The 14,624-nt window shown below is 41.0% G+C and overlaps 1 protein-coding gene across 2 annotated transcripts in view; it reads right to left on the bottom strand.

Annotated features, from left to right (window-relative positions):
• Positions 1–12,492, bottom strand: part of USP32 (ubiquitin specific peptidase 32) — a 205,304-nt gene extending 192,812 nt beyond the window's left edge. For both annotated transcript variants that reach the window (XM_022552654.3, XM_022552655.2), the window contains exon 1: positions 12,346–12,492. In XM_022552654.3, the coding sequence (XP_022408362.2) occupies positions 12,346–12,403 (58 nt within the window). In that variant the 5' untranslated portion in view covers positions 12,404–12,492. The remainder of the gene's footprint in view (positions 1–12,345) is intronic.
• Between the last annotated feature and the right edge of the window lie 2,132 nt (positions 12,493–14,624).

Raw genomic sequence — 14,624 nt, 5'->3', positions numbered from 1 at the left:
CCTAGAGAAATGGAAATAAAAACAAAAATAAACATGGAACCCATAAACAAGACGAAAGACAACCCTCAGAATGGGAGAAAATATTTGCAAATTAAGCAAGTGACAAAGGATTAATCTCCAAAACATACAAGCAATTCATGCAGCTCAATATCAAAAAAAGAAACAACCCAATCCAAAAATGGGCAGAAGACCTAAATAGACATTTCTCCAAAGAAGATATACAGATTGCCAACAAACACATGAAAGAATGCTCAACATCATTAATTATTAGAGAAATGCAAATCAAAACTACAATGAGATATCATCTCACACCGGTCAGAATGGCCATCATCAAAAAATCTACAAACAATAAATGCTGGAGAGGGTGTGGAGAAAAGGGAACCCTCTTGCACCGTTGGTGGGAATGTAAATTGATATAGCCACTATGGAGAACAGTACGGAGGTTCCTGAAAAAACTAAAAATAGAACTACCATACGACCCAGCAATCCCACTACTGGGCATATACCCTGAGAAAACCATAATTCAGAAAGAGACATGGACCACAATGTTCATTGCAGCTCTATTTACAACAGCCAGGACAGGGAAGCAACCTAAGTGTCCATCAACAGATGAATGGATAAAGAAGATGTGGCACATATATACAATGGAATATTAGTCAACCATAAAGAAACGAAATTGAGTTATTTGTAGTGAGGTGGATGGACCTAGAGTCTGTCATACAGAGTGAAGTAAGTCAGAAAGAGAAAAACAAATACCATATGCCAACACATATATATGGAACCTAAAAAACAAACAAACAAAAAGGTTCTGATGAACCTAGGGGCAGGACAGGAATAAAGACACAGATGTAGAGAATGGACTTGAGGACACAGGGAGGGGCAAGGGTAAGCTGGGATGAAGTGAGAGAGTGGCATGGACGTATATACACTACCAAATGTAAAATAGATAGCTCTTGGGAACCAGCCACATAGCACAGGGAGATCAGCTCGGTGCTTTGTGACCACCTAGAGGGGTGGGATAGGGAGGGTGGGAGGGAGACGCAAGAGGGAGGAGATATGGGGATATATGTATATATATATTTAGCTGATTCACTTTGTTATGAAGCAGAAACTAACACACCATTGTAAAGCAATTATACTCCAATAAAGATTTTTTAGAAAACTAAAAATTAAAAAAAAAAAGTTCACATGCCACAACTAAGAAGCTGGCAAGCCACAACTAAGGAGCCCACGAGCCCCCAATAAGGAACCAGTGAACCGCAACGAAGGAGCCCGTAAGCCGCAACGAATGAGCCACCTGCCACAACTAAGACCTGGCGCAACTGAATAAATTAAATAAATAAATAAATATTTTTAAAAGAAATCTACTAGTCCTTGCATATAAGGTCATGTTTCTGTTTTCCTTCGTATCTTCTACGGAGTGCTTTGTGGATTCATGTAATTTTAGTTTAGGCCAGTTTTTAACCCAATTTTAAATGTTTATATTCCTGGAACATTTAAATAGTTGCACAAATGTCATGAAACAACCATAATTTATCCTGTAAAAATACAATTTACCAGATTATTACTACTAGCTTTATTCTGTGAGCTTTCTCCTTTATTCAAAAGGCAGTAAGTTGTCCCATTTATTCAGTCAACATTTTAATAAGCCCTACCAGGCACCTTCTAGACCCCAGAGTTCTCATTCTGAAGGATTTCAGAACTCAACATAAAGTAGAGGAGACAGCCAATTAAACCAGCAGCTATAATGCAGCAGGATAACTACTACAATAAAAGTATATTACAGCAGGAGAGAAAGTAGGAGCAATATCAGGGAAGGCTTCTAAAAGGACTTGATGCCTGCGTTTAGTTTTGATGGATGAGGATCTAGTAAGGCAGATAGTTCAGGGAGAAAGATGCATGTAAATTCATTGATGAGCATGTACTTCATGCCAGCCTCTATGTCAGCTTCTAGAAATGAAAATAATACATTGACGCTAATTCAAGATACTAGTAATCTTCTCAAGAATTTACTTCATAGAGAAAAGGCTTAAAATTTGGTCTTAAAAATGAGTTCACACTCAATTTTTTTTAATGAGTTCACTGTGCACAAAAAAGTAAATATTGCATGATTCTATTCATACGAGACTCAAAATTAAGCAAAACTAATCTACAGTGATAGAAGTCAAAACAATGGTTACCTCTGAAGGGCAGTATCAGCTGGGAGAGGTTAGGAGGGAACCTACTGGGGCGGTGGGAATGTTCTTTATCTTGGTTTTGCATGGTGGTTACTTGGGTACATACCTAAAATTTCATCAAGCTGTACAGTGAGATTTTGGTGTATATAAGTAATGAAGGGAGGCATTCCCAGATCTAGGAAGCAGCATTTTCAAAGGCACAGAGTATTCAGACAAGGACCAAATCACAGAAACTACCAGGGCTTGCCATGCTAAAAAGACTGACTTCAAACCATGTGTACCTTCCACTGAAAGGCACTTGAGTAAAATGACCAGATGTACATTTCAGAAAGACTATTCCAGATGTATAATGGATTGGAGGGGTATGAGACTAATAGTCCAGGGAACAGATGAAGCCCTTTTCTAAAGCAATGACTTTAAAGGTGGAGAAGAAACAGAATAAGAAGGTAGCACCAAAAGGACACTGTGACTGATTAAATGTGAACAGAGGAAAGAAAGAGTCTCAACTGATGACTAAGTTTCTGGCTTGGGCCCGAAGTTGCATTTAGTTTTGGACTCTACTGAAATAATATAAGAAACATGCTCCACTCAAAATGGAACATTTTTCTATGAGATGTTATTCATTGCCAAGTGTTCATTCAGTTGATGTCCTATTTTCCTTTATTATTTAAATATATTTGCTTGGGACTTCCCTGGGTGGCGCAGTGGTTAGAAATCTGCCTGCCAATGCAGGGGACACGGGTTCGAGCACTGGTCCTGGAAGATCCCACATGCCGCGGAGCAACTAAGCCCGTGCACCACAACTACTGAGCCTGCACTCTGAAGCCTAAGAGCCACAACTACTGAGGTCCATGCACCTAGAGCCCGTGCTCCGCAACGGGAGAGGCCAGCGCAATGAGAAGCCCGCACACTAGCCCCCACTCGCCACAACTAGAGAGGGCCCACGTGCAGCAACGAAGACCCAACACAGCTATAAATAAAAATTTTTAAAAATAAATATATTTGCTTGGCAATCATCTGTCAACTTCAATTTGAATCTCCATGGTACCAGCGATGTGACAATATAAAATGTTTCCACCATTAGGTAATTGCTCCTTACTACACCTCTAAGCCTACAAAGAATAAGCAATTCGTCCCTCCATAATCAGCTGTAAAGAGGTATTCTCAAGTCAGCATCTCTGACAAAATGAATAACTTCTGATCTATAAAATTCTATACAGTGAAAGATTTCATTTATAGATGCTTACATAAACTAAAGAATCTCTAAACCAAATTTATTAATCAAACAACTGTTCCAAACCCACCACAGCTTCCTACCACAGCTACTCACCAACAGATTCCAAAATCAACTTTAAAGCAGAGCCAAAAATGACATAATAACATGCCTAATACAACTAACTTTTTAAAAGCAAAAGATGCACTTAAATACATATATACTATAGATAAGAAAACATGAGTTTTAAGCCTCTGGGCACACACACATGAGCACACACACATATCCGAACCAATTTTCCTCTAAAAATTCAATCTGGTTTTTAGAAAAGATTGCTTTGATATGTAATTCACTCATTCAACAAATATGTATTGATTAGCTAATGTGTGACAGGCACTGTGCAAGTGCTAGGAATACAGCAGTGAGTAAGACACGCCCCCACCCTCATGGAGTTTTATACCCTAGTGGTATATGATCATGAAAACTGTATTCTGGGGCAATGTCTTCCTCCTACCCCAGTCTCTAAGTGAACACTGCAGTGAATGTGCCCTGAGCCTTAAATTAAGATCCACATGACTGAAGATTAAGTATAAGGATTAATAAAAAGGAACTTCAAAATAATTAGTTGGTAAAAACATAGAAGGCCTCTCGGAAATTAAAAAGTAGAGATATAAGAATTATTTTTAAAAAAGCACCAGACTGGGGACTTCCCTGGTGGTCCAGTGGTTAAGACTCTGTGCTTCCACTGCAGGGGGCACAGGTTCGATCCCTGTCCACTGCCCGGCGGGCGGGTTCGATCCCTGGTCAGGGAACCAAGATCCCGCAAGCTGCGCGGTGGTGTCCCACCAAAATGGAAGAGTAAATCAAGAAAGAGGAAACAAAGAATACAGACAACAGGATCCAACACAGGACAGCGAAGGAAATCCCCAGAATAATGGTGAGGAAGATCCCAGGATGGCAGCCATGCTTTAAGCACAGGCAAAAGGTATAGATTGGAGCAGGCCAGAAAGTTCCAGGAAAAGTTTTTTCTAATATGGTGAACTGAGTGAACACCTGATGTATATTAACATACGGAGTAGGGACTTCCCTGGTGGCGCAGTGGTTGAGAATTCACCTGCCAATGCAGGCGACACAGTTTCGATCCCTGGTCTGGGAAGATCCCACATGCCGCAGAGCAACTAAGCCCATGCGCCACAACTACTGAAGCCCACACTCCTAGAGCCTGTGCTCTGCAACAAGAGCAGCCACTGCAGTGAGAAGGCTGCGCACGGCAACTAGAGAAAGCCCGCGTGCAGCAACAAAGACCCAACACAGCCAAAAATAAATAAATAAATGATTGTTTTTTATTTATTTATTTATTTTTGCGGTACGCGGGCCTCTCACTGTTGTGGCCTCTCCCGTTGCGGAGCACAGGCTCCGGACGCGCAGGCTCAGCGGCCACGGCTCACGGGCCCAGCCGCTCTGCGGCACGTGGGATCTTCCCGGACCGGGGCACGAACCCGCGTCCCCTGCATCGGCAGGCGGACTCTCAACCGCTGCGCCACCAGGAAAGCCCAATAAATTATTTTTTAAAAAAACAAAACATATGGAGTAGATTTAACATTTGTTGGTAACTTTGGCGGTTGAATTATAGTAAATAGAAACCTAAGCAAATAATATAAAAAGCAATTATTAAAGGAAATATTTAAGAGGAAATCAAGTGTACAGGAAAGGAAAAGTAATCCTAGTATATTAAATAGCTTAGCTGTGAACAGCATTTACAGAGGCCTAATTATGTAAATAGCGAACAATGATCCGTAACCAAAATTAAAATATGCATATACTAAGATAAGGAAATGGAAGGATAGGAGCACGTGTGTCCTTTGAGGACTGGTAGCAGTATAGAAAAAGAGCCAAGTCCTCATCTTTAATAGTGGGAACACAATAAATACTTCCTTAAATGGAAAAAAAAAGTAGCAATACAAGCATATAATTTCAAGACATAAAGACCAAATTAATAAATTTAGGGACTTCCCTGGTGGTGCAGTGGCTAAGAATCCACCTGCCAATGCAGGAGACACGGGTTCAAGCCCTGGGCCAGGAAGATCCCACATGCCGCGGAGCAACTAAGCCCCTGAGCAACTAAGCCCCTGCACCACAACTGCTGAGCCCTCAACCTAGAGCCCGCAAGACACAACTACTGAGCCCGCGTGCCATAACCACTGAAGCCCGCGTGTCTAGAGCCCGTGCTCCTCAACAAGAGAAGCCACGACAATGAGAAGCCCACGCACAGCAACGAAGAATAGCCCCCGCTCGTCACAACTAGAGAAAGCCCACGTGCAGCAACGAAGACCCAATGCAGCCAAAAATAAATAAAATAAATAAATTTTTTAATTTTTAAAAAAATAAATCGCTTCAAAAAAATCACTTCATGAGCAAAATTATTAAATATTATATATTACTAAAAGACATTCTCAAGAGTTCATAAACATAATACTTACCTCCATACTAGTCTCTCAATGACTACTCAGGACTTTACATTATTAGGTATGAACTTAAATATCTGAAGTAAACAGACAAAATTACATATTACTTTTAAGGCTCCCAGGTTCTTAACTATGATTCAAAACCTTTAGCAATTTTTTTCAAAGATTTTCAAAGCTGATGAAAGGAAAAGAAATTCTGAGATTGCTCAGTATACTCAGTATACTCAATCCCTGTCAATACTCCACTCTTTAGCCCCCAACCTCACAAACATTATGCAGTTCTCTAAATCTTCTCTCCATCATTTGTATATTCACCCAGTCATGCAATATTTGCTGAGCACAAAATACACCAGGCACTGAACCTATCTTGGCACTGGGGATTCAGCATCATGACTGACGATAAACATGATAATCACAAATTATGAACTATACAGAATAGTGCAATACTGACAGAAGACCACTTCATATAAGATGATAAGAAAAGGCCAAGCTGAGGCAACCAGAGTTAGGACTTCAGGTATGAAGAATGAGCCAGACATGTGAAAATTTGTAAACAGCCTTTCCCGACTGAGAGGAAAACAGCCTGAGAAGAAAGGAATGACAGGATCTGATTTGAATTCTAAGATTACACTGGCCGCTGTGTGAAACTGGGAAACCACTGCATGGTATCTTAGCAAGAGATGATGGCAGCTGGGACTAGAGTAGTAGCAGTGAAGATGAGAAGTCAACAGACTGGACTGGATACCAAACTACATGACTAGGCAACAGACTCAAACTGGGGATAAGAGGTTAGGTCAGATTGTGAAAGAGAGGAACTAAGGATGTCTATAGATTTTTGGCTTTATCCACTGTGTTGGAATAGTGGTGCCATTTACTGCCACGGGATAGACTAGGAGAGGCCTACCTTGATAGAAGGGCCTTTTCACGATGCAATCTCTATAAACTCTTTTACAAGTCATTAGGAAAAGGCAAGACACCACAGCAAACCTTGAAAGTTTTTTCTGCAAGGGGTAAGATGCTAAGACATTCTAACTTTACAGTAATGAAAGAGGAGAACTTCATTTTAGCAAAGATAGTATAGTAAAACCTCATTTTAGCAGAGATTTGCTCTTAATGCAGTCCAGTATCAAGGACTCCAACAACCATCAATTTTCCTGAACCTTGTTCACAAGATAGTGATGAACTTGGGATTCCTCTAAAGTAAAAGAGCCTTATGTTAATATTAAATCCCTAATGAAAAGGGGTGACAAGGGAAAGCTTTTATCTTTGAATAGATGGGTCTTCTAACAGACAGGTCTCTGACTATAACAGTAAATACCATAAAGCTAGTTTTATCAGGCTTTTGGGTCAGTAATTAACTATCCACCTGTGACCTCCAAGAGCTCTTTATTACTAGAAGAAAGGAAAGAGGCTGAGTGGGTGGCTCAATTTAAACATAAATATCATGAAGCCCAAAAGGTAAAAGCAGAAGCATAAACAAGCCCTGAAAAGAGAAGCAATGCTTTCTGGAAACAGTATGGAAAGAACTGTCATCAATAAGGACCTACTGTATAGCACAGGGAACTCTACTCAATATTCTGTAATAACCTTAATGGGAAAAGAATCTGAAAAAGAACAGATATATGTATATGTGTAACTGAATCACTTTGCTGTACACCTGAAACTAACACATTGTAAATCAACTATACTCCAATAGAAAATAAAAATTTTTTAATAATTTTTTTAAAAGTTTAAAGATATTAAAAAAAAAAAACAACTGTCAGTCCCATCTTAGCCTTCTCAGTACTACTATCAAACCACCAACTTTTAATTTATAAATATCTGCAGCTGTTTAACATTGGAGCTTCTAAACTCTCAGCATTAATCTCTAGTGCTCCAAAAACAGATTTTCTATAGCCACAGCAACAATAATAATCACTTCCCTAACTTTTCCTGGGACCTATCATAAAATCAAGTGCCAAAATTCTTCTCTCTCTCCTGAGAAAACACCTGGCTGTTGGTTGGTCACCACATTCCCAAGTCTAAGTGACTTACACATCTTTCTGGAAGGCAACCCTGAATGCTGTCACTGTGAAGTCTCACTAACCAAGCACAAAGACAAACAATGAACAACAAACAACAGCTGTCCAGTTTGGTAAATGGGGAGGCCATTAACCATCAAGTGATGTCACCTCATTCTGCTCATTCCCCCCCATATCCAGGGTTCATTGGTGTATTTATCTCCTCTTTGTCACTGACACTTCATATGGAGTGTCAAACTGGAGATTATGAAGAATAGAACCTTTGTAACTACTTAGGTGACTACATATAAGCAGACTAATTTAAAATTGCCCTGTTTTCCTCCTTTACATATAATAACAGCTGGCGAGGTATACTTGCAAAAGGCTTGACCCAAACCTACCATTCCACACTAATGCTAGAGCGTTCACTGGTAAATTTAGCAAATTTAGATGAAGGCAAATTAGTGCTTTAATAAAAGAGAATAGTGCATCCCAGAAGGTACCAACTGTGAAATTCAATTTCCATTTATACAATGATATTTTATACTAAACCAGCTAACATCACATCATAGGTAGTATAATACTAATGAAATTTTAATATTAATACTATAAAACATGGAGAATAAAATCTTGGTTGGGGAGTCAATGTTTTGGAGCATGTTAGGGTTGGTGGATAAGCAAAATGAAAAGTTCTGAAATCCTCAACTATTACATGCCTAATTATTCCACTAGCAAACACAACAACCTTTAAGTGACTAGGAAATTAAATTCTTTAATAAACAATTAATTGAGCACATACTATGAAATGAGTATGGTGATAGGGCACTTCCAGATCACCAAATACTCCCACACACACTCCGCATTCCTACAGCACTCCCTTCTATAGCACTGGAGCACTTAATATACTGCATGTTAATCATTTATAAATTAAATACATATACACTACATTTTGAAAATATTATGCCCATTAATCAAAAAAACACAAAAAAAGAATCTTAACATAGAAGTTCTAATATTTTATTCCCACTTGCCATGGACAGTCCTACACACACCTTACAATATATACTGTACACTTCGGTGGAGATCATCAACCCAGGCTATAGGAGAGGGGTCTTAGTCATCTCTGTTTCTTCAGTGTCTAAGTCATAGACAGCTCAGTAAAAATTTGCTGAATGTATGAGCAAACAGACACTTGAAAAAGTGAATCCACAACATAACTTTTTGACATCAGCCAGCTGCTTAGTCTAATACAAGTGCCAAATTCTACTTAAAGAAAGGGATTAGAAGAAATTTACCTACTGTATCTTATTACTACAATTTAAAAGCTAAGGACAATTTTAATTCAGCCAATTCTTAATTTAAAAAAAAAAGCCTTATAATTCTGTTTCCAGAATGATGCAAGGAAGGAAGAGAGGAGCAGGAAGAAAGAATTAAAGAACTGGAGAAGATTTTTTAAGGTTTCTTGAGAGTTCTGAAATGCTCTAAACTGCAATTCCTTTCATTCAATGTTTTTTTATTGCTATGTTCCAAGCACTTAGAATACATTTTTAGAACTACACAGCCACAAACTTAAGATGCAATAAGGAAATGAAGTAAAGAGATGAAGAACTTAGATGCTAAAATTCTCACTATCCATAAAGTACAGTAATACTGTACTTTAGAAAATACATGCAATTGAACCAGAGCCAAGCCTTCAAAGGAAAGCTTGTGTTCTATTTAAGAAAGATAGATACAAGCCAAAAGTAAAAGCTACCACTAATACATCTCTCTTAAAGAAAAAAAAAAAAAAGTTAAGGTATATTTTAAGGAAATTATTTTTATTAAACTGATATACAGTGTAGCTAAAATAGTATGCAAAACCAATCTTTCTAATTTCTAGAGCTTCTGAAATGTAAATGAGAAGTCACTAGCCTGCCCTTTCAGTAGGAGTTATCTGTCACATAACACTCCATTTCCAAGGCCCCATTTTGCAAGATAAACTGCTTGTAACTCCATATTTGTAGGTGGCAATATGTACTTGATATTTTTTTAATACTGTCTAATTGTGGTTAGGCATTATTTAGTGCTCAGTACTTTTAAGTAGGTATTTCAGTATTTTTAAGTACTTTTAAGTACTTTTAAGTAGGTATTTCTTAAGCAGGTATTTAAGTAGGTATACTTCAGTACTTTTAAGTAGGTATTTCAAGCAAGTAGGTATTTCAGTAGTTTATCAAGCTTGCTTTTTACTTGTACAATGATTCATATAACACACAATGTGTATTTGTCCAATCCTTTGCTCCTTCCCATTCACCTTATACGATATAAGCAAGCAGCTAAGACTAAGGGTGGAAGTTTCAGTACCTATTTACATTATTCACATGCCCCAAAAAAGTTCTCAAACTATTTTCTAGCTCTATCAAAAGCTTTATAAATTCCTTCTATAACCTTACTAAAAAAAATTCTATATCAAAACCTGACATTTACTAGTGTAAACAGTATCATATTCAAAAGAACTACCCACTTTATAAAAGAAAAAGCTGCTGGTTTACATTTAGAAATGCTATGTTATCAACTTGCTTCTCTTTCTTGCCTTAGTTTTCCTCTGCAGCAAAAATGATAAAACAAATTCATTCAAACAACAGTTAAATAAGGTTTTAACAAATATTTTGCTACCTCTTCAAATATATGCTTTAAAATTCAACAAGCAGACACTTCCTAACAAATTGAACAAATACCTTCGGTCAAATCACTTTAAAATACACCAACTATTAATTTCGTTTATATTTACAAAGGTAGAATATTAGTTTTATATGAAAGTAGGCAGGCTAGAGTTGGATAAAAGTTTAATTTCAGAATTCCTTAATGCCAGCTAAAACACTCTCAAACTTAAGAAACTAAACACTTCTAAACCTTGAAGCTGAAATCAGTTTGACTGATGTCCTCTTTCATGCCATGTAAGCCATTGTCTAATTGAGGCCAGACCTGTCAGGTTCAACAGCATCCCAGAAATGACTAGCCTTCTAGAGCTGGAAACACATCAAGAATTTGGAATATTTCTCATATTGAAGAAAGGAAAAAAGTTCAAGTGAGATTGTCCCTAAGAACAATCAGCATACTGTTCCACATGGAAAAAAAAAAAAAAAAAGACCTAAAAAGCATATTTTTGTTATTCTGGTCAGTCCACAAGAATATATCAAAATTCTGTATCTATTTTCAGGTGATGGCCCACTGAACTTACCCCTTTCCTTCCTACACATGAACAAGAGTTCACTATTAAATTCTCATTTTGAATGCCTGTCTTGTAATCTAGATTTTTTATTTTATATCTTTAGCTACTAAAACCATCACCTGGAGCACGGCTGGTTTCTTGACTTAGAAACCTGTTACCAATAATGCCTAGCACCTAAGCTGCTTAATGTTTTTCACTTCTTACCAAGAAAATCCATTAAATGTCGAAAAGAAATAAATACAAGCGCGCGCGCACGCGCACACACACACACACACACACACACACACACAGAAATCCCAGTCATGAAAAATTAAGTCACATTCTGGCCATAAACCGTGCAATAGACACTTCGAGTTAGCGTGTGCCTTAGTGATCACGGACAGCGGTATCAGAGTAAGTGATAGGGGGTTGGAGGTGGTTGACAACATACAGTGCATCAGAGCCAATAAGCAGCAGGCTAGGACTGACAGCAAGGCCGGTCTCTAAAGGGAGCTATAACACAATATCAGAATGCTGGATTTCCGAATGCCATTTTATGGGGAAGGAGGGGATGAGAACTGGGGATCAAGTGCAATGAAAGACTCTGACCAATGTTTGAGGCGATGAAACCGAAGACAAGGTCTTCTGGCAACACCAGCTGTCCAGTCTCATCTCACCTCAAACACAACTCAATTTCAGGTCGTTCTTATCAAAGTCAGCTGCTCAAAGGGTGAGGGGGTGGCAGGCAGGGGATGGTGACAGCCCCCAAGAGACTGCCAAAAGCCCTTGGAAAAGGCAGAGACACTACAATTGGAAGGGGCTTGAAGGGGCTTCTACTTCGCAAAAGGAGGGCTTTGCAGCCGCCTCCCCTCTCCCTTTCCAGCCGGGGTTGTTAGGTAGGAGGTTAGGATGTTGCTGGAGGGTTTATGAAGGAGTGATAGGAGAAAATGGCAGTAAAGGATGAGGGGGGCTGGAAGGGCTGGTGCCACCCAAGAAAAGGTGGGAGGAGGGACTTCCCTGGACACATCCAGGATAACAACGCCACCACAGAGCAAGGGCAGTGCCCTGCTAGCGCCTGACACCCCTCTCTCTGGGAAAGCTTCGCCCCCGTCCACACGATCCCAATCCCCAAACACTGCTCCCACCCGACCCTTCTCCCCCACGGTATCCCCATCGTGGCCTCCTTTCCCTTCCGCCTCAGGCCCCACGCCCTCAAGCTCCCCTCCCCTTCCCCGGTCACCCACCCTCAGGGCAGCCCGTCGCCGGCCTCCCCGGCAGCTCGCCCAGACCCCTCCCCCCTCACCTCTCCTCAGCGCCTCCTCGTAGCTGAGGAATCCGATCCGTGACTCCTTGGCGCCCATGCTCCCCTCATCCCCTCGGCTGGGGGTCGGAGCCCGATCTCGCCCCCACCCCCCTCCCGCCTTCTCCTCGGCGTCCCGGGCAGACGGTGTTGGCGTCCCCCGGCCTCCTCCTCCCCCCACACTAACAAGTGCGGCTTCTGCCCCGGCGGCTCCTCCCGGCCGCCGCCACCGCCTCCATGCCGAATCACGTGACCCGCTCCCACCCCGCCCCCTTCCCCTCCCTCTCACTCCGCCCTTCTCCTCTCTCCTCCCCTCCCTTCCCTTCCCTCCTCACGCCCTCTTCCCTCCCCCGCCTCCCGCCTGCCCCGCCGAGGGTCACCTGACCCAATGGCCGGGGATTGTTCCGGGTAATGGCCGCCAGGGACCACCCACCCCGCCCCGCCGCGCGCAGGGGCGTAGGGGCGGAGCCAGACCTCGCGCGTAACGCATCATCGCCACCTTCCGGCCAATCCGAAGCCGCGAGGCCCAGGAGCCTCCGCCCGCCTGGGGGGCAGTGACTTCCGGGGCGCTCGAGGCAGTCCTCCCGCCCACACGTTCTGGCGCTCGCTGGGCGGGGTCGGAGCCCTTGCCTGGGCCCAGATTCATCTTAAAAGAGAAATGGAATCTCAGGGTGCCGAGGTCTTAGCGGTGCGGTTCGTGAGAGAAAGGAGCGGGCAGACGATGGATTCCTAACGTTAAGGACATTTTTGATTGGGAGGGAGCTGTGAAAGGAAAGGAGACTCTCAAGGATTTCATGTCACCAGAGAATTCTTTATCCTAGTGGGGCGATCCTTAAGGAAAGCGAATGTTGTGACAAAGTTGAGATCTTCCTTTTCGCGTTACCCCATCCCCCATCCCAGTTGACGCTAGATTTCCTTTCACATACGCCCAGCCAGCCTGCCCTGGGTGCACCTCCTGCTCTGAGCCTGCTTCGTGTACACAGGCTTTGGAAGCTGTTAATGCAAAGGCTTAGCTTGCTGATCTGCAAGAGTTGCTCCCTGCCAGAAATGTGGGAGTTACAAGACTGATAACAGCGTTTCTTACGCTTTTTTAAATTATTTTTTTAATTGTGGTAAGGTATAAGAGAATTGGCCATGCCAACCATTTTTAAATATCTCAAGAGCAGAATTATACAGTACTTCCCTTTTTGTGAATGGCTTATTTCACTTAGCATGATGTCCTCAAGTTTTGTCCGTGTTGCAGCACAGTATCAGAATTTCCCAGGTTTACCATATGACCCAGCAATTCCACTTGTGAAATTATACCCCAAAGAATTGAAAACAGGGACAGGAACAGATATTTATACATCTGTGTTGATAGAATATGATTCACAGTAACCAAAAGGTAGAAGCAGTTCGTCCGTCGACAGATGAATAAATAAATACAGTATATGCGTACAATGGAATACATTCAGTTCCTTGCTTTTTTTAATTCAGTTTGCTTTCATTAGTCTTCACCCTGAAAGCCACAGCATCAAACTTCTGGATAAGGAAACACAGCCATTTATTTGAAAAATAAGCATTTGGATTAGATTAGACTCAGGGTGCTACTTAGGTAATTGAGGGGCAGCAAAAGGATTTTTAGTTCCTAAAGCCAACATATGTCCTAAAGCCAACTATATGTCCTGCTAGAGAGAGAAGGTAATAACTCTTTTCTCTACTCATCTTTCCTGGCAGACTAGATCAGCGGCGTGGCATTAGTCACAGTGCTGCCCTTTCCAGTTCACAGTGAGGTAGTTAATTTTAAGGCCTCAGATTAGTTTCACTACTAAAAGGCCATGAATAAGGGGGTTGGGAATGTACTTCAAAGCCTTTAATTTCCGGGTGATTAGTTCGGCATAGACATAAGTCTCCAGACAAAACAACTCAGTCATCTTCAGCCTGCAGTTAGATTATAGTAATTAATGGGAGGTGAATCTTAAGAAAGGGCTCAGCTGTGGAGAAAGGACCCTCAAGAGTTTAATTGCAAAATGCCTTGGCATTATTACTGTCCTGAATAATCAGTACCTAAAGGCGACCTTGCTGTACGAAGGACAGACCTGAGTGATGATCTACCCTCTTGATTTACAGTAGAATTGGAAGCAAATTGTTTTATCTCTTCGTAGTATAGTACTTGCCCCGCTTGAAAGGTGGGATTGGGTTGGAATTAATCTATCTCATGAAATAGTAAATCATTACAAAATACTCAGGAAAGAATAGAAGATAAACTATATAATGAAAGATTTAAGAGCAGTACTAATACA

Source organism: Delphinapterus leucas, chromosome 19 (assembly GCF_059928025.1).
Source record: "Delphinapterus leucas isolate spDelLeu-1000000601 "Yukka" chromosome 19, BTC_Dleu_Yukka2, whole genome shotgun sequence".
Taxonomy (NCBI): Eukaryota; Metazoa; Chordata; class Mammalia; order Artiodactyla; family Monodontidae; genus Delphinapterus; species Delphinapterus leucas.
This window is presented reverse-complemented; position numbering and strand designations above follow the sequence as displayed.